General features: G+C 39.5%; 1 protein-coding gene across 1 annotated transcript; it reads left to right on the plus strand.

Moving 5' to 3' along the window:
* The first annotated feature begins 4,421 nt into the window (after positions 1 to 4,421).
* On the plus strand, positions 4,422 to 21,274 carry parp4 (poly (ADP-ribose) polymerase family, member 4). Its single transcript, XM_087267686.1, has 34 exons — positions 4,422 to 4,544; positions 4,808 to 4,947; positions 5,134 to 5,329; positions 5,719 to 5,833; positions 5,948 to 6,026; positions 7,410 to 7,508; positions 7,619 to 7,777; positions 7,869 to 8,006; positions 8,090 to 8,248; positions 8,433 to 8,584; positions 8,685 to 8,816; positions 9,313 to 9,411; positions 9,581 to 9,764; positions 9,862 to 10,003; positions 12,981 to 13,123; positions 13,382 to 13,513; positions 13,599 to 13,685; positions 13,795 to 13,959; positions 14,033 to 14,070; positions 14,194 to 14,272; positions 15,639 to 15,776; positions 15,893 to 16,100; positions 16,247 to 16,317; positions 16,388 to 16,575; positions 16,665 to 16,764; positions 16,847 to 17,017; positions 17,553 to 17,633; positions 17,877 to 17,957; positions 18,063 to 18,158; positions 18,467 to 18,586; positions 18,690 to 19,970; positions 20,063 to 20,165; positions 20,459 to 20,591; positions 20,666 to 21,274. The coding sequence occupies exons 2-34, from the start codon at positions 4,822 to 4,824 to the stop codon at positions 20,865 to 20,867; spliced, it is 5,397 nt and encodes a 1,798-aa protein (XP_087123812.1). The 5' UTR covers positions 4,422 to 4,544; positions 4,808 to 4,821; the 3' UTR covers positions 20,868 to 21,274.
* Positions 21,275 to 21,300: the final 26 nt, after the last annotated feature.

Consider the following 21,300-nt stretch of genomic DNA (forward strand, 5'->3'; position numbering starts at 1 on the left):
TGAGTGTGATAGGTGAGTGGTCGGTGGAGGAAATGATCCTGGTGTAGGGTTCTTTATTGTCTCTATCAAAGCGGGCATAAAAGTCATTTAGCTCGTTCAGGAAGGAGACGTCTGTGGCTGTGGGTGTGGACTGGCTGGGTTTGTAGTTGGTGATGGCCTGGATGCCCTGCCACATGCGCCGAGGATCAGAGTTGGAAAAGTGCTCCTCTAGCTTTAGCTTGTAACAGTGCTTGGCCTTTTTGATGCCCCTCTTCAGATTAGCCCTGGATGTGCTGTAGGCCTGTGCATCCCCTGATCTGAAGGCAGTGTTGCGTGCCTTCAGCAGGAGGCGCACCTCCTTGTTCATCCATGGCTTCTGATTCGGGTATGTGGTGATTTGTTTCTGGGTTGTAACACTGTCTATGTATGTATATATATATGTATGTATATATATACTGACTATGTATGTATATATATACTGAGGTTTCCTAAAATGAAAATCCTAAAAAAATTCTGTAAAACGAGCGAAGCAGTGGCGCAGTAGGTAGTGCTGTTGCCTCACAGCAAAAAGGTTCAAGCCTCGGCTCAGTTGACGTTTCTGTGTGGAGTTTGCATGTTCTCCCTGCGTTCGCGTGGGTTTCCTCCGGGTGCTCCGGTTTCCCCCACAGTCCAAAGACATGCGGTACAGGTGAATTGAGAAGGCTAAATTGTCCGTAGTTTATGAGTGTGTGTGTGGATGTTTCCCAGAGATGGGTTGCGGCTAGAAGGGCATCCGTAAAAACTTGCTGGATAAGTTGGTGGTTCATTCCACTGTGGCGACCCCAGATTAATAAAGGGACTAAGCCGACAAGAAAATGAAAATTAATAAAATTCTGTAAAACAGTGTTTGACATTGCTTTAATTGTGCCCACCACTACAGGGAATGAACGGATTTTGTTACATGATTTATGAGTTGTCTTTGCCTCATTGTTTTTAGTGTTTTATCTAGACTCCTATTAGCTTGGTTTAAAACAAGCATGCACAAATGTGACAATCAAACATAATGGCTGATTGATGTTTGAAGGAGCCGCCTATTAAATGTAAAGTAATACGACAGTAAAGAAAGTAAGTTAAAAGCTGTTTATTTATGTATGCACTGACTCTATTGAGTTAACTTAAAAGTTTAATAAATTGTTGTAACTTGATTGAATCTTTTTTCAATATTAAAATGATTAAATAAGCTAGTGCAGCTTATTTGAGTTTTTAAAGAAGTGTTCTTTGCTTTTGTTTTCCTGATTATTATTTAAAATGTACAGCTTATGTTAACAACATACAATATGACTGCCTTGAAACATGATTTTTTTTACAGTATTAAAATAAAAAAAATAAAAAAATAAATATATATATATATATATATATATATATATATATATATATATATATATATATATATATATATATATATATATATATATATATATATATATATATATATATAGAAATAGGCTCATTTTACAAGTCCCTATAGAGTTAAACAGTTTTGTTTTACCAGCTAAATATAGTTAGCCAATCTCTGGATCCACTGAGAGCACTGTTATTCATTTATTCATTCTTTTTTTTCTGGCTTAGTCCCTTTATAATCTGGGGTTGCCACAGCGGAATAAACCGCCAACTTATCCAGCACATGTTTTACGCAGCAGATACCCTTCTAGCCGCAACCCATGACTGGGAAACATCCATACACACTCATTTACTATACAGACAATTTAGCTTACCCAAATCACCCACACCACGTTTTTGGATATGTGGGGAAAACCGGAGCACCCGGGGGAAACCCACATGCAAACTTCACACAGAAATGCTAACTGACCCAGCCAAGGCTCAAACCAGCAACCTTCTTGCTGTGAGGTGATCGTGCTACTCACTGCTCCACCGTGGCACCCGGGGGCACTGTTAGCTATAAATCATTGAATAGAATTAGACTATTAGATTCTTACTTTAAAGAAAAAAAAAAATGTTTAAATATTTTTCCTTTTTAAATGGATAGTCCACCCAAAAAAATATTTACTCAACCTTTACCAGTTGAACACTCGTTTCCTTGCCTGTATACTTTGGGTTGGGTCGGTAATAGTACACCACCTTTTTTTTAGGACTGTACTACTGATAACAACAATTTCTTTTCATTTAAATAAATGTTGTTTATTGTTTATTGCTTTCCATACATCAAAGAATACTGAACAAATATACCAGTTAAAGCAAAAAAAAAAGTACCACACAGCACATCTGTTTTTATACACTGATGATATAACAACCCATCAGATTACCAATCAGAAGTGTCATGCGGCTCAAAGACTGAAGTAATAATCCTGAAAATTCAGCTGTGATAATGCAAGAATAAACTGCCCAAATTTATACAAATATATTGAACAGTTCATTCTAAATGTGTCTATGTGTGTTTTGTCTGTACACTATTAAACCACTATTAAGCTTTGTTTAAATTTTTAACTAAGATTTTATGTGAATTTGTATGCTGCATTCATCCAGTAATAGCCACTAACACTGCATGCAAATAAGAATGTTAAACCAGTGTTAAGGAATGTACAGTGTGAATGATTTTGCATTAATTCCCAAGATAAATTGTTAAGCAGGGTACATTATAAGCAGCATAACATGTTAATCAAAGTTTATAGATATTAAATAAAATACATGTAACATTGATTTATGGAAAGTTGTTGTTTTCATTTTAAATTCATGAGTTTTTTAAGTTTTTATGTTAGTTAATAGTAATGAGTAACAACTGTTTTTGTAGCAAAATCAAGGTTAATTTGTGGTTTCGAAAAAATATTGTGTGCTTTGATGTATGTGTATTATTCATTCATTCATTCATTCATTTTTTTTTTTTTTGGCTGAGTCCCTTTATTAATCTGGGGTCGCCAAAGCGGAATAAACTGCCAAATCATCCTGCACATGTTTTTTGCTGCAGATGCCCTTCCAGCTGCAACCAATCACTGGGAAACATCCACACACTCTCATTTACTCATTCACACATATACTATGGACAATTTTAGCTTAATTAATTTATTTTCTTTATTAATCTATTTGATGAGATTAAGAATCAAGTTAATTAATCAAAGGTAATTAAAAATGTTGTCAGATTACATTACCTAAAATGCATAATCTAGAACTCCTATTGTCCTTCTCCTTTAGGCCTACATTGTAATAAACAATGCATTACATTTCTATGTGATCAATGGGCCATTCAGTCTCTTGCACAAAACAAATCAATTTCAGTTTAATATGTTATATGAGCCCGTTGTTTTGTTGCATTTTTTTACTCTCAAAGCTCCAGACCACGATTTGAGCTCAAATATTATTTAATGTTATAATAAGAAAATAAAAATGAGCCCCCTAAAAATATTATTAAAAATATTTAGGATGAACCATTGCTTTAAACAGAAGTAGGCTGAATCTGATCACTGTTCAAGAAGTGAAAAATAAAATTGGGTTTCATTAAGTAATTTGGGTTATTTTTAAAACGATTACAATTGTTTAAATATTGAACGTGGTGTTGCCATTCAAATTTGCATAGGCGTCTCTTTATTGATGAAATCAGTTATTTAAATGTTTGCTATAGCAATCCAAAGACCTTTGAAATACTTACTGTAGGACTGTTATCAGCATGTTACAGTGTAACCTACTGTAAAGTCGTAAAATGTTCAACACTGACACGCAGACTGATGTGAGGCAAAAAAAAAGGTGAAAAGATCAAATATCCTCAACTAACATTTGTGAAATTAAAGAATTTCATAATTCAGTTGAAATTCACTGCAAACTTTTCTTTTATCTCCCCAAAATTCTCTAAATTTGTACTGTTATTCATTCATTTTTCATCAGCTTAGTCCTTTATTTATCAGGGGTCGGCACAGCTGAATGAACCACCAACTTATCTACCAGATGTTTTATACAGTGGATGCCCTTCCAGCTGCAACCCAGTACTGGAAAACATCCATATTCACACACACACTCATACACTACAGCCAATTCAGTTTATTCAATTCACCTATACCGTATGTCTTTGGACTGTGGGAGAATCTGGAGCAGAAACCAATGCAAACACGAGAAGAACACCACACAAAAATGCAAACTGGCCCAGTCGGGACTCAAACCAGCGACTTTCTTGCTTTGAGGCGACAGTACTAACCACTAAGCCTCCGTGACGCCCATTTTGTAGGTTATATAAAACAAAACAAAAAAAATATTCACATAATTAGCACGATAGATGTATTGTTTGTTTCTAAAGGTTTAAAAAAGAACAAAAGCTTTAGAAAAAAACTCAAACCTAATCTGATTTAAAGGATTTTTAAAAACAAGTTTCAAAGGTGTATTTAGTAAGGTCGGATTCTGCCACTGGATGGAGCTCGTCATATGTTGTTATCTCAGGGGAATGTAGGCGTGTCTTTACTGTATTTCAGGAAGCATTTCTTTACTGAACTTCACACACCAAATCATTCGCGTCTGCTATCTGTACATATTGCTATATATTCTTAAAATCCTAACGTGTCACAGCTCGTCTAACTTCGTAGACGGTAAGTTGCTCTTTCGACTGCTAATGACATGAGAACAACTCTAGAGATAGATAGCAACAGCAGTTGGATCATTGACTAGGATTTGTGACATGTCTTTAAATAAAAAGAAGGATAATTTAACGTATTTCATGCCAAATAAGTACTATTTTAAAGGTGTTTCTTAATTAGGGTTAACAAGAAAATAGAAGAAATATAATAATTTTAAAGAGCTCATGTGTGATTGATAAGGTTTACTGCAGTCTTTCTTTTCTCTTCTTGTTCAGACACTGACAGCATCATGACAGTGTTTGAAAACTGTACTGTTGTGTTTGATGTGAAGAATGTGCCTTTTAAAGAGAAGCAGAAGCTGAAATCAGCTCTTCTGGAGAATGGAGGAAACATCTCCTACACCATCAACAAAGAGGTTCATTTTTTGATTTCTATTATTCAATTTATGCTTTGTTTAAAAGTTTTAAAACATTTTATACTTTGTTTTTAGTTAGCTGCAATAAGAACATAGGATTTGTATAGATAATGTTCATATTGATTTTCTAAATTGAGTCATCAAAGGGCTGATATGTGGCATGTGACCTCCTTATATCTTCTCCAGTGCTCTTTTGTGGTCACCAGCCATGTGAATGACCTGAGCAGTAACAGGCAGCGCAGCATCCAGAAGCTCCAGATCCCGGTGGTTGGAACGCAGTATGTGTGGAGCTGTGTGGATGAAGGACATCTTCTGCCTTTGACGGAGCATAATTTAACCCCACAGCTGTCATATCCAACCAATGAATCCCTCCCTTCTCCAGGTACAGTAGGAGATTTAACTTCCTCATGTAGGAGTTCATGAACACTGATTGTTTCTGTGGTCATGTTAGCGTAATGTGAACATGAGGTGTGGCTTAGATTTTTATTCATAGCACTTCCTCAGACTGCAGTTGTGTTTAGAAGATTAATTATTAACTTACCAACCAAATACATGTTGCATAGTTTTTTTGAACAGATGTTTGTTTGAAGCAAATTGTATCTATGGTAGCTAAGCTGTGTTTGCTGAAAGGGTGTGGTTCAGTATTTGTATACTGTATGTTTATGTTGCATTACATTTGGTTGAGAAATGTATTTGAGACTGCAGCTGTGATTAAAGCACATTTAAGTGAGATTAAACTATGTAACAATGTTGTTGTCTTTCTCTTTAAAGGGGTTATAGTGTCGACCAAGATACTAGAAAAAAATAAGTTCAAAGGTCAGCCTGATCTCCCAAACGCAGAGGTTGAGATTCTTGAGAAGGGTGGACCTCGTGCTAGCAAATTCAGGTGTGCTTTTGTTCTTTGTCACTGTCACTAGCTGTTCAATAGTTCATTGTTTCTTTAACACTTCTCTTATTTGGATGTGCTTGTTTAACTGATCTTTTCCTTTACCTTTATCAGAGTATACAAAGGTGCTGATCATGACTTGCCTGAATTCCCTTCATTTTTTCAAGTGGCCAAGTACTCGGTTTTTGAAAAGGTGAGCAACTTCATGCATTATTTACATTATCAGAGTCAAGTCATGAAATATAATTTACATTAATATTTTAATAAAAAAGAGCCAGTTGTTGTCACAGTACAAACTTTATGACTTAAATCTTAATAACCTACACTCACCAGCCACTTTATTAGGTACACCTAACTAGTACTTGGTTGGACCCCCTTTTGCCTTCAGAACTGCTTTTATACTTTGTGGCATTGATTCAACAATGTACTGGAAATATTCCTCAGAGATTTTAGTCCATATTGACATAATAGCATCACGTAGTTGCTGCAGAATTGTCAGCTGCACATCCATGATGTGAATCTCCCATTCCACCATATCCCAAAAGTGCTCTATTGGATTGAGGTTTGGTGACTGTGGAAGCCACTTGAGTACAGTAAACTCATTGTCATGTTCAAGAAACCAGCCTGAGATGGTTTGCGCTTTATGGCATGGTGCGTTATCCTGCTGGAAGTTAGATCATTAGATGGGAACACTGTGGTCATAAAGGGATGGACATGGTCAGCAACAATGGACAGGTAGGCTGTGGCGCTGACACGATGCTCAGTTGGTACTAATGGGCCCAAAGTGTGCCAAGAAAATTTCCCACACCATTAGACCACCACCAGCAGCCTGAACCATTGATACAAGGCAGGATGGATCCATGCTTACATGTTGTTGATGCCACATTCAAAGTCCCTAATCCCCTTTCTTCCCCATTCTGATGCTCAGTTTGAACTGCAGCAGATCGTCCTGACCATGTCTACATGCCTAAATATATTTAGTTGCTGCCATGTGATTGGCTGATCAGAAATTTCCGTAAACAAGCAGTTGGACAGGTGTACCTAATAAAGTGGCCGGTGAGTGTATATACCACTTGAACTGTTGGCCTCTGACCGGCCCTACAGATCACTGAGCACCAAACAGGCAGACATTAGAACAGATTCTGCATGTTTCTTTATCAGTATACTGCTCTGTGGATAATTTAAATGAAAAAAGTTTTTAGTTTGTCTAGTGTTGCAAATTGAAGCAAAAAGATGCGCACACACTGTCTGCTCCAGAAATATGACAATTATTAAAACTCCTTTCATTCAGTTCTAATAAACATCAGTACAAAATACTTATATAAGGAACGGTGGGTTTTTCAGCTGTACTTTAGCATTGCAATGCTTTTCTATTATTTTTATACAGTGTAATAATTCAATTCACTATAAATCATACTGTACGTATCAGAGCTCAAAAATAACAATTTATTGACACCAACCAGATAAAATAATTCAGGGGAATACTTAAATTATTAAAAATGACCCCTTAAACACTTCTTTCTAAAAGTGATTATTGTAGCCATCACCAGATTAAAAATGTCTGATTATGTTGCAGGTCAAACCCAAGACTCTGTCTGTTTTGGAGCTCCAGGGTGTCAATGGACGAGCAGGCCAGCAGTATCGTGTGCTGTGTTCAGTGTTGCGTGAAGCTGAGGTTTGCTCTTGAAACTTGTTTATTATTGTAAATTGTTCTTATTTGAGTCTGATTGTACTGTTGGTACTGAATCTTGTGCTCTTGTGCTGATGGACACTCTCTCACTATAGACCGCAGTGGTCCAGGACAAGCTTGTTTTCTGTGAGACGTCTGAAGATGCTGTGGAAGCTTATCTGATGCTGATGAAGGAAATGGAGGCTCAGGGATTCACAAAGACACACACACTTCCTGCTGAGGTTGAGCGCTTGGCATCTTACAGCCTGCAGCAGGTAAACACAAACATCTATTTTTATGCGTGTGATTTATGTATAATGTGTGTTTAATGTGTGTGAAATGTGTGTGTGACTGATTGATTGGCAGCTTCTGCTGGAGGAGAGGCTGAACTGCAGCACATTATCAAAGGAAGTTGGTGTCTTCGTGGAGCTGATTTGGACTGAAGCTCTCGGTTCTCTTAATAACATCCTGACAGTCCCCTTGTCCAGAATCAGCCTCAATGATGTGAGCAGGAGCTTATTTAATCACACACAGTGAATATTCAGATTGTTTACTACAGTGTGTTTAAGGTCTCTGTGCTGTTGCAGGTGAGCAGGGTGGAAGGATTGTTACTGCAGGCACAAAAGACTCAGTATGAGGATGAAGCCAAAGCCCTGCTAGAGGAGGTCAACACACTCCTGCCCCTCAGAATGAGCGACCCTCCATCCAAACACAAGCTTGTGTCTCAGAAACTAGACCTTTGTCAGGTAATGTGTAAACCAACATAGTATTACATTTATTATACCACATTAGGACCATTAAGACTTTAGTATTACAATATACTGCTCATATGAGATATAAGACAATAAGATAATTTACTTGGGGGATTTCATCACGAGGCTGTTGTTGAACAATGAAGACATGAACTTAACATTCTCCTGTGGTCTCCAGCTGATCAGAGATATTGTGAATGTGAGTGAAGCCACTCTGGGAAGCCCGTCCCCTTCGTCTCTGGGAAAGTATCGAGCTCTGAGGTGCAGCATTGACTTTGTTCCACCAGAAAACCCTGAGTTTCATGCAGTTTCTAAACTGCTTCAGGACAGGTAAACTGGACTGTGATGATTTGTGGTATTTTTTCAGGCATGGTTGAAATTTTCATGTATTTACATAACATAAATTATGTTAAACTTATATCACCTACAGGCCTGTTCAGATTAAGCAGATTGTGCGCATCGGCAGAGGGGTGGAGCTTCAGATGTTTAGGGAGGAGTTAGGCAACATTAAGCCCCTCCTCCACTCCACTAGTCCTAGTAGTTTGGTTGGAATACTGTCACGGTAAGAGCAAATCCAACTTATTCTCAATGCGGAAGTGAACTATTTCCTTGGTATGTACATGACTGCGATTAAGCTTATAAGCTAATCAAAAGAAATAACTTGTCATGTACAAAAAAAATTGGCATGTACAATTAAATATGCATTATGAGTCAATGTGATTCACATGATTTACCAGTTGTGGTAGTCAATTAACTGCTATATTAACTGACTATTGGTTAACAGCCAAAAGCCACTGAACTTGGTTATTACTGAAATAGGCAGCTTCATCTGTGTTTTTTTTTATTTGTGCAGTCAGTAAATCACTCAGAGAACTATCCTCTCCTTTCTCTGCTTTTGTGACATTGTGCTCTCACACAATTATGCAGTATTTAGTACACGTACCTCCAAAATCCTGCATGCATATCTGAAATTGTCTGATTAAATAATATATGTAATTAATTTGATTTATTAATAAGTCATTAAATTTATGTACATTTTGATTAAATATTGTGTGTAGAGGTCTGCTGCTGCCCAGGGTTGGAGTTGAACTGCATGGAATTGAGAGGACGGATATCGGGAATCTTGGAGGAGGAATCTACTTCAGTGACTCTCTAAAGTCAGTAGCCTTGTGCATTAATAGCATGTACAGTTTTTCATATTTATAGGTTGTGTTATACCATCATGTCTTAGTATTGCATTAACACATATAAATAATATGATTTTACTTAGGGCACATCTATATTATAGCTTGTTACACAGTGATTCAATAACTTTACCTCTTAAAGGACCAGTGTGAAATACTCCAAGCCCAGTGTAACTGACGGCTCTCGGCTGCTGTTGGTGTGTGAAGTGGCGTTGGGTCGGTGCAAAGACCTGCTGAAGAAAGACACCAGTTTGACTTGTGCTCCTGACGGCTTCCACAGCGTTCATGGAGTCCGCCGCTCACACAACAGACTTTCTGAATTTGAGGTGCTCTTCTTAGTCTTTTTCTGTGTACTTAACACTCTGCTTGTGTTTTGGGATCTAATGTGACCTTTGGGTTTGTGTTTTGCCTTATATTGGACAGGACGATGAGTTTGTGGTGTTTAACACAGAGCAGATCAGACTGAAGTATGTGGTGCAGTTCACTCTGGAGGGGGACGAGTTAAAAGACTTCCAGCCTCAAATCAATACCTTACTGGAGCTCACAGACACACCGACTGACGTCTGTAAGTTTTAAGCAACATCCAGTGAACAGCACATACCATTACCATTACCAGGTATTAAATGTGGGGGATTGGGTTTCAACTAGAGCTGTCAGTTAGGTTATATTTGTTTATACAATTATTTCATGATGTTTTAGCCCATTTGGATGTCAAGTCTCAGTTTTACCTCAAATCCTCCTCTAAGCCTATTCCCCTGCGTAGATACCTTCACCTTAAGTCATTTAGTAGATATTATTATCCAAAGCAACTTACAATCAGGAAGGGATCAATCCATTTATCCCATACTCGCATCAAGTGATAATAATACAAAGCTTGCAAGCTTTAACTTGTAGCCAGTGCAGGGAAATAAAGAGATGTCTGACATGGGCTCTGTAGGGGCTGTTGAAATTTAGCTGATCTGCAGCATTTTGCAGGAACTAGAGTGGTTTTACAAGAGATGATGGGAGTCCAGCTAGGAGAGCATTACGGTACTCTAGTCTAGAAATTGCCTAGCACTTGGATAAGAATCTGTGCTGAGTGCTCAGTGAGGATGGGTCAGATTTTTCTGATGTTGTATTGTGCAAACCTCAATGTGCTCTTTGAAGGGTAACTCGTCATCGAAGGTCAATCGAAGATTCCTGACTGAATTGGGAGGGATAATTGTAGCTGACTTCAGATTGATTTATGAATATTGTTGCAGGGAAAACAAGAAGTTTTGTTTTAGTCAGATTGAGCTGCAGGTGATGGTCTTTTATCCATGTCGAGATGAGGACCCAAGGTATTGCTTTCGGTTGTGGTGAGGAATGTGGACACACAAAGGATCAGAAGCTCCATGCCTGCAATTACTGTATCCATCTGTCCAATTGAAACAAATTCTGCAGGACCTGTATGTGCGCCTCTCAGCACTTTTTTCTGTTTAGAGCTTATGCCTGCACAGGCCCAAATCCTCACAATCAAATTTGAATAAAACATCTATTCTGAACTTTTAAGTATCAATCCAGTATCTTAAGAGAAATAATTGCGATGCATTGATGCATTGAATTATGCTTTAAAAGTGGGGTGATGGATCACAGACTAAATTCTGGATCTTGATCTGTGAAGTCCTCTTCAATGGGGTCAGTGGTGAAATTGGTTCCATTGTTCACCAGCACCCACTCTACGAACACAGTAACGCATCCTTGAGGACTTTCCAAAGGCAGCTTTGCTTGGGTAGTGTTGTTCAGTTCTATAGACTTATCACTTGTGTGTTCCGTGATCTCAAACAAGAGTGATGAGAGTAAGCTCTTTAATAATACAATAAAGGGCTTACATGCACAATATGGACGAGACCTGACACTGACATGGACGACATACACTGGGTAAAGATTAACAAAATAAAAACCTGTGAGCAGATAATTGCATCAGGAAAACAGAACAAAGAAACAGAGGACCAGGCAAACATGTGACAGGTGCCATATGAGAAATGAGAGATACTTGTATTGTAATTAAAAATAGGATACCATGTAAATATAAATACTACTAATAATACAATTATTATTGTCATTCTTATCATAGTGGTTATAATTATTATTACATTTATTTGGGGTTTAGAATAATTATATAATCTTCAATCTGTAGTTTCTAATATGTATAAAAAATGTTGACATGGTGGAAAGAAATCATTTCTTGGGATGATTTGATGCTCTGTACATATTAGATTAGATTAGATTAGATTCAACTTTATTGTCATAAGTACAATGTAACAAAATGCAGTTCAGGTCTAACCAGCAGTGCACTAGCAGCAAGTGCAGGATACAATTATAAATTATAAAGTGCAGTTATAAAAAATAGCGATATTTACAGATGGATTTACTATGAACATTGTATACAGGTTGTTTTAGCTATGAACAGAGATTTACAATAAATGAATATATGTACAGGTTGCTATTAATAATCAGAAGTGTGCAGATAGATAAACATGATTACAAATGTCCATGTGCTGTGGGTATGTAGAGTTCAAATAATTGAATCAGTGCAATATAGTGCAATGAATATGTGCAAATTTTAAATGTGCAAATGTTAAACAGTGCAGTGATTGTGAGGAGTATAAGTTAGTGGAGAGTGGGGGGTGTATTGGGGGTAAAAAGAGTCAGTGGGGTGCAGAGTTCAGCTCTGGGGAAAAAAGCTGTTCCTCAGTCTGGTGGTTTTTGTCTGGGGGAGCCTGAAGCGCCTGCCGGAAGGCAGGAGTGAAAACAGTCTGTGTGCAGGGTGAGAGTTGTCCTTAAGAATACTGCGTGCTCAGCGCAGACAGTGTTTCTTCTAGATATTCTCTATGGCTGGCAATGTGGTCCCTGTGATGCGTTGGACAGTTTGTTGGTGTTAAGGAGCAGATTATTGTCAGTGCACCAAGTATCTCCTCCTTGTAGGCAGTGTCATCATTGTTGCTGATTAGACCAATCACTGTGGTGTCATCTGCAAATTTGAAAATGTTGAATCAGTTCACAGGCCTACAGTCAATGGTAAAAAGGGAGTAGAGGAAGGGGCTCAGCACACAGCCCTGTGGTACACCAGTGTTGATTGTGATGGTGGTGGAGCAGATGTGGCCTGATCTAACATTCTGAGGTCTGTTTGTCAGAAAGTCCATAATCCAGTTGCAGAGAGACATGTCGATATCCAGGTCTCTAAGTTTGATAATTAACTTAGAGGGTATGACAGTGTTGAATGCTGAGCTGAAGTCAATAAACAGCATTCGTGCAGTGCTATGGAGACTGCATCCTCTGTGCCCCTTTTGCCACGGTAGGCAAACTGGTGTGGGTCCAGTGTGGATGGCAGAGAGTCTTTCAGATGTGCCAACCGCTGGAAGTACTTTATGATGATAGGTGTGAGTGCTACAGGGCAGTAGTCATTCAGGCATGTTGGGCTGGAGTGTTTCAGCACTGGCACAATAGAGGTAACACAATACTAATGTAATGTAATTTGTGCTGTTAATCTTTTTTTGTTCTCTCTTATTTCTTATTACTAGTGTCCAGTGATGACAGTGAGGGTTTGGAGTCTACTAAGAATCCTCTGGAGGAGATGAATGCAGGTTTGCTGGACAGCAGTGGTCAGAAACTTCCTCTACAGGCTGTCAATGTGAAGTGCAAACTGATGGACCTGATGGGTGAGGTGTGTTCTTTCTCACAGAGGCAAAAGGATTCCTTTCACACAAGGCAAAATCAGAAAATAGATCTAAAACAACCCCTAATGGGCACATTTAAAGCCATGAGAACAAAAACATTAAAAACTCAAGAGCTTAAATCAAACCCTTTACCAAACCAAAATACCTAAAATATTGTAACTATAAACTATAACTGAATGTTTGTGGGGGGGTGGGGGGGGGGGGTTCGTAAGCTGACTGTAAATTTTTCTCTGCTCTGTCACCAGGTCATCATTTTTCAGACCTACACAAATCAGAGTGCTGTTCCCATTGAAGCAAAGTTTGTCTTTCCACTGGAGGAGACGGCAGCAGTGTGTGGATTTGAAGCCTTTATCAATGGAAAGCACGTCATTGGAGAGGTGCAAATCATTTACAGCTTGTCACGTTCAGCTGATATTTAAAGCTATTTTCTGTTCATTTTACAAGTGTTTCTTTGTGCTGTAGGTAAAGGAAAAAGAGCAGGCTCGTAAGGAGTACAAGCAGGCTATAGAGAAAGGTCATGGAGCCTACCTGATGGACCAGGATGCACCTGTGAGCTCCTGAACATCATTTCCTACAGATGAGCTAGTCATAATAATAACTGCTGTGTGGATGATATGAACAGGAATGTTTGTCTAAGGTCATGTGTTTATGTGATCAGGATGTGTTTACTATCAGCGTGGGGAATCTTCCTCCTGGAGCCTCAGTTTTGATCAAGGTGACGTTCATCACTGAGCTGGTGGTGAGATCGGGCTCTATAGTCTTCTCACTGTCTGGCAGCGTGGCACCATGGCAAGAGAGCGCCGCCCTTAACCAGACAACTCAGGTTGGTCCTTCACTGCTGTCATTTGCCCGCTGTTCATTTCAGTGTTTTGACTGAGAGTTGTGTTGTATTTCAGACAACTGTTGAAAAGATTGGCCTGTCCGAGTCAAAGGGGTGAGAGTCTCAATTGCTGGAAGTTCACTGAAGATTAAACTGCTGTGGAGAAACAATAGAAAAGCTCATTATTTTATGTCACAAACCACATGTTGTTTCTTTAATGTTTTGTTTATTCTTCAGGGAGTTTTCTCTGTCAATGTCCATTGAAATGCCTTATGAGATTATCAACTTAAACTGTTCACACCGCATCAAAACCAAGGTTATTAATTTACTTTTTGTACATTTCCTTACAGAAATACTCTCAACAAAAATATAGATACAACAGTTTTGTTTTTGCTCCCATTTTTTGTGGGCAAAGATCATTTCTATTGTTCACACATTTATCTAAATCTTTGTTATTAAGGGGGGTGGGGGGATCAGAAATCTAGTCAGCATCTGGTGTGATCATTTCGGTCATACAGAGTTGACCAGGTTGTAGATTGTGAGCTGTGTAATGTTGGTTCACTCCTCTACAATGGCTGTGTGATGTTGCTGGATATTGGCAGGAACTGGAGCACACTGTTTTATAGTTCAATCCAGAGCATCGCAAACATGTTCAATAGGTGAATGTCCTTCGAGTATGCTGGCCATGCAAGAACTGGGATGTATTCTGCTTCCAGGAATTGTGTGCAGATTCTTGCAACATTAGGATGTAGATTATCCTGCTGCAACATGAGGCGATATTAGTGGATCCAAGGCACAACAATGGGCCTCAGGATCTCATTGTGGTATCTCTATGCATTCAAAATTCCATCAATTACATGCCGCTGTGTTTGTTCATTAACCCACGTCTGCTCATACCATAACTGCCACCATGGGCCACTGGATTCAAATAGTTGACATCAGTAAACTGCTCCCCCACATTATGTCATACATGGTTTTTGCCATCTGCCCTGTACAGTGAACACCAGGATTTCTTTGTGAAGAGAACACTTCTTAAAAGTGCCTTCAGATGTGAGCGGTTGCCCACTCAGGTCAGTTATGATAACAATCAGATTGAGATCCCAAGGAGGACAACAAGCATGCTTGAGAGGTTTCCTGACAAAGTTTTTGACAGTTTGTGCAGAGATTCTTTGGATATTCAAACCGATTGTTACAGAAGCTGTCCAGGTGGCTGGTCTCAGACTAGGCTTTACATGTGGTCTGCGATAGTGAGGCTAGTTGATGTACTGCCAAATTCTCTAAAACATCTTTCAAGATAGCTTGTAATAATTAAGTGCACATTCAGTTCATGGACAACTGCTCTAGTGGACATTCAGAATGCCAATTACACACTCTCTCAAAACTTGTATTGTGGCCAGCCTAAGGCACACCTGTGCAATAATCATGCTGTCTAATCAGCATCTTGATATGCCACACCTGTGAGGTGGTAGGAATATCTCAGCAAAGGAGAAGTGTTCACTAAAACAGAGATAGACAGATGTGTGAACAATATTTGACAGAAGTAGACTTTTTATGTACACCGAAATGTTTTAGATGTAAAATGTGAGCAAAAATGAATTGAATTTTTGATGAGTGTACTTTAACGTAAAGTACCAGATTCAGGTATGAACAATATGAACAGTACTAATGTCTTTCCTGTTCAGATGACCGACTGTAAGGCAGTGATCAGCACGGTACCAGGACAGACTCTGGGACCTGATGGGTTACAGGTGTCCTTTAGTCTTTCTAATATTCACATGCCCAGGATGTGGGTTGAGAACCATCCAGAAAAAGACAGTCAGGTAAAGAAATTATCAGACACATCTGTCATGGTTGTCTGTATTTCGCCCAATCTTGCTGAACATCATGAAGTAATCTAATCAAACTAAGCATGAATGCATCCATCTGATCCCTGCAGGCCTGCATGCTGGTGTTTTATCCAGACTTCAAGTCAAGCGGTTTGTCTCTTTCTGGAGGATCGTCCAGTGTGAGCGATGTGGTCATTCTGCTGGACTCCTCCAGGTCTATGCAGGGAGAAGCGATGCTGAACGCCCGCAGGATTGCCCTTCAAGTGCTCAAATCTCTGGACCGCTCACTGAAGATCAACATCATCTCTTTCAGCACTGGTTAGTGTTCACTGAAAGCATCTGATATTCTCTCACTGATCATCATGTCAACATTTTCAGTTCATCATTAATCTGTGATTTGTCTGAGAGATCATGTGTGCATGACTGTTTATCCCAGTTCTCAATTCTAATGTGTGTTTAAACAGATTACAAGGAAGCTTTTCCTGCACCGGTGCCCTTAAATGAGGCATCTGAAGCAGCCAGGAAGTTTATTATGGTGAGTAAAGTTTAATGAGAGTCAGAGTTGACTGTGATTGTGTGTATCAGTGTATTTGTCCTGTCTTCAGTCGTGTAGCGGCGCTGGTGGCAGCACTGATCTGTGGCGGCCTCTCCGGAGCCTTAGCTTGCTGCCCCCCTGCCAGGGCATGAGGAACGTCCTGCTGCTGTCTGATGGACATGTTCAGAACCAGCCTGTGACTCTACAGCTGGTCAGAGAAAACTCCTGCCACACGCGTCTCTTCACCTGCGGACTCAGGTCTGCCTTTAAACAAGTCTCTCTGTGTTTCTCTTCGTCTGACAGTGAGTTTCTGAATCTAAAGTTTGCTTGTGTTTGTCTTTGTCTAGCTTGACCGCTAATCGTCATATGCTCAGAGCTTTGGCTCAGGCAGGTGGAGGAACATATGAGTTTTTTGACACAAAGATGAAACACACTTGGGCAGAAAAGGTGATTTATGCTGTTGTTTTTGTTAATTTATCTCTTCATTGTTTCTGAGGCTGGAGCTGAACAGATTTGCTGGTGGTTTCAGGTGCGCACTCAGGTTCAGCGTATGGAGTCTCCAGGCTGCAGATCAGTGGCGGTGAAGTGGCAGCAGTTTAATCCCAAAGCGCCTCCTCCTGTTCAAGCTCCCTCACAGCTTCATGCCCTCTTCAGTGACTGGCACACTCTCGTATACGGCTTTGTGCCGCACTGCACTCAGGTGGACATGCTTCACTGATGCTGATGTTCTGTAAATACTAATGTATAATGACACGATATCTGCTGAGATTTGTCGGTCACTGCAACATTTTAGTCATTATTTTATTATTTGTTCAGTATTGCAATTTGAGTTGGTGAGATTAATTTAAAATGGTCAATGAACTGGTTCAAAACTCTGAATCAACAGTTTACAAAATCCCTGAATGTTATTCATGAGGACTGGACATCTATTACTGTAAATGTACTAATATAGTATCTAATACAGTGTCATGAGTGAAAATAATGAAATATCCTGCATATAATTGTTAATTTACAGGAAATGTGGAAAATATTTAGACAATTTTTATTAAATTTGGTTATTGAAAACCTTGTGAAGCAATCAATATTGGTAACATGAATAAGAAGGTTGTAAAAGAAATTTGGATGTATAAATGGAAATTGAATGTGAAAATAATAATACAGTAATCAATATGCAGCTGATTTCATAACTGTTTGCCTGTTTATAGTTTATAATTGTGTAATAATTATTCTTTAAGGCCACATTGTTTGGTGATTTGAGTGGGCAGGAGATCAAAACAATGGTTTCCACCACAGAACTGCAGAAGACGAAGGGAACTGTGAGTGAACATCTGAAATACTTCATATAATCTGAAACGACATAGAGTGTTTGAGGATTATGTGCATGTGTGTGTGTGTGTGTGTGTGTGTGTGTGTGTGTGTGTGTGTGTGTGTGTGTGTGTGTGTGTGTGTGTGTGTGTGTGTGTGTGTGTGTGTGTGTGTGTGTGTGCATGTGTGTGCGTGTGCGTGTGCGTGTGCATGTGCGTGTGTGTGTGTGTGTGTGTGCGTGTGTGTGTATATAGTTCCTTCACAAGTTAACAGCAAGAGCGATCATCAGAGACTATGAAGATGGCATTCTAGGCAACAGTGAGGCAGAACATGAGGTACAATATTTAACTGCATGTTCCTGTTTTAATATAACCAGCATTGTAACCTAAATTATGTGATGTGCTTTCTTTTCTTTCTTGATTTGCTGTTTTCCCTATCAGGAGAAGAAAGCAGAGCTGAAGTCCTTCATCATTGAGCTCAGTAAAGAGTTCTCCATCTTGTCTCAGTTCACAAGCTTTGTCGCCATCGAAGAGCGGGTACAGTATGATTACTGCTAACTAACAGTGTTTAGATCACACACACACACTCTTATACACCTGGATATGGCCAGAACATTTACTCTAATACTGACACTGATTTGTTGTAGGTAGGTTGCTATTCAAATATACCAGTTTACACATAAATAATATATTAATAATAATGAAAAAGTAACCATCTGGGCAGACAGGTCGTCACATGCTCTTACAAAACGGCTGAATTTTTCTAATAAAATGTTGTGAATTAATGAAGAATCAAACTGAACACTTATAAATGGAAAATGAATGTGCTTATTTGCTCTTTGCAGGAGGCAAATGAGTTTGACACTGGATTCACAGATATTCCTAAACTCATATCAGAGGAGGATGTGGACATTCTGCCATATATGGGGTGGACTGAAGCTGCTGCTGCTGAAGATGAAGAATTGGTAACAACATAAAGAGTCGTGTGGTTTAACAATCACAGTTGGTTTCATTAGTTTTTAGCTCTTCAGTGTCCACAGCAATAATTTGAATGCATTTGTTTTTCAGATGGAATTAGCGGAAGCAAGTGATTATCTTTGTGCGAAATCCAGTTCAGAGGACTCACACAGTCGCTGCTCAACGTCTTCTGATGTTGGTTTTGCTCTTCAAGAAGTCACTCCTGATTATTTATGCTATAATTCGGAGGAGGAATGTTTTGATGATCTGGTTGTACCCCCTTCTCCTTCGGTGCCCGTTCGTGATTTACGTTCAAGAGCATTTCCTCGGTACGCTGGCTCAGCAGGATTTCTCGGCCGTTCTCTTAGCAATGTTTGCAGTATAACAAGTGGTCCTCCCCCTCCCTCTCACCCTCCTCCTTCTCGTCCCCGCTTGTGTGACATCTTAATAGAGGGTTCCAATCTTCAAGCCTCTGAAATATGGGAAAAGTCACTGGATTCTTTCTCCATGACTAACAGGCCTCCTCCTCCTGCTCCTCCTCCTGCTGGTGCTCCAGGAGCTGCTCCTCGTATTCAATCCATGCGTCAACATGCAATGCCCAGGTTAGAGCAATTTCTCTCAATGACTCCTTCACCTCCTCTTCCTCCTCCTCCTCCTCTTTTTCAGGCTGTCAAAATGTCTGGAGGAGATTTCATGAGAGACAGTTGTCCTCCTCCTCCTGCCAACCAGATTGCGGCTGCAGGTCACAGTCCTCCTTTTGCAAATAGTATGCCAGTAATGTACACCTCGAGTGAAAGTGCTATCTCTTTTTCTGCTGATGCGATTACCAGTGGGCATCGTGCTCGTCCTCTCCGTGAAGATTTTTTCCTCCCTTCTCATCTTAAATTTGCACAATGCCTGTCGGTGACTCCTGATATTGCTCCTCCTCCTCCTCCTCCTGTTTTTACTCCTCCTACAAGCAGTGACCATGGATATTTTAGCAGGAGTGAATGTTCTACATTTGCTTTTGGTCAAACCGCAGAGTCTATACCTCAAGGCTCTGTATTTGGAGGCTTTGGTGGTTCCCTCCAAAGTGCACAATCTGGTTCCTCAACCTCTGGACTCTTTGGATCATCCCTACTAAGGCAACAAGACCAGGCAATACAAAATCTCCAACTACTCCAGCAAACTGACACTTTGACTCCTGCACAACCTGAGTTGACTCACACTTTAGAAGATTCACCTGTGGTTAAACTTTCGATGATAAAAATGAAAAAAAAATCTAAAGGATTTCACCCATGGGAACAGATGAAAACATGTAAGATGATCTTGGATCAGCCAGTCATGACAGAAGAATTAAGCAGACCTGACACTGCAGTGCCTTGGAATGAGCTGTTTGAGCTTCAGCACGAGGTGTTTACACATCATTTAATGCACTCGACTATATATAAAATGAAAATGTGTAATCAAGAGAATGTGACTCTATTGCTTGTGTCTGGATACAGGATGGATACTGGGAGTGCACTGGCAGGATGAGCAGATTTTTCAACCTGGACGTTGACTTTTTTGCCAACATTTTCCTTAAGGAGAAAGGCATCCAATCTTTAGGTAACATATCTTTTACTGCCTGTTGCTGCTTTGTTTTTGACTGTCTACTGAAATCTTAAGAGATCAGTTACCATTCATGTGTGCCATTTAGGGGCATTATCAGCCTTGTGAAACTGAGGAATAGATACTATATAATAAGATACTATAGAGTGTACTAGATTAAAAAATTGCTTTTGAATATAAAGAATATATATGTGCTTGTTATATACAGACAGGTCTATGTGTGTTTACCTTTGAGTCAGTCAAATGTTTGTGTGTTTAACCCTTGAGTCAGTCAGATGTTTGTGTGTCAGGTGTGAAAGCTCATGCTGATATTCTGAGGCTGCTGGCGACTCTGCTGGTGCTGCAGCTGATCCGGGTGAAGAAGCTGGCGGTGGGACGGCTGCTCGAGTCTCTCCTCCGACTCAAAGAGTCCCAGGAGCCCAGGTACCAGCACGCGTCCTCATAGTGAGTCACTCCAGTATCTGTGCATCCATGACTTTCTGCTCTTCTCCATTCAGACTGATGTACTGGGAGGCGGTGAAGAGGGCCGTGGACTGGGCCTGTCAGACAGACAGACAGTATCCGTGTGTGTGCAGCAGGCTGGAGATCGGCAGGGATTGGGAATCGTCTACACGTCAGCTACTGGGCTGTGATTCTCCACACCCGTATTCTCCTCTCAAACCTGTTCTGGAGAGACGGATGGGTTTTTCAGTCATGTAGAAACTGGAAACACACGTTTTACAGTTGAAATGTACTGTTGCTGCTTTATTTACTGCAAAACAATCATGTTTATCCCCTTAAAGTGTTTCAAAAATATATCTGTACATTTTTTTGGACAGGAGTGATATGATTGTTTTATTGCATCAGATAAAGACTGTTTTTTTTTTTTACTTTGATTGTTTTATGCAAAGATTTGTCTAATGTATAAGTAATTTCTTCTAAATTTCAATATGACTTATTAGACAAACCAAAGATTCCATCTCTGAAACTATGATCATGTTGTTTTATCATTTAAAATATATCAAAATGTTGTTTTGTTGTCAAGTGTGCTTGTGTGTTTTTCTCCTGTGATGTTTTAGCTTGGGGTTGATTAAATGTGTTGCTACAGTAAACATTATTTCAAACACCTTCACTCTCTTTTTAATTTTTTTTC

This window comes from Danio rerio, chromosome 9, assembly GCF_052040795.2.
Source record: "Danio rerio strain M-AB ecotype USA chromosome 9, GRCz13ab, whole genome shotgun sequence".
Lineage (NCBI taxonomy): Eukaryota > Metazoa > Chordata > Actinopteri > Cypriniformes > Danionidae > Danio > Danio rerio.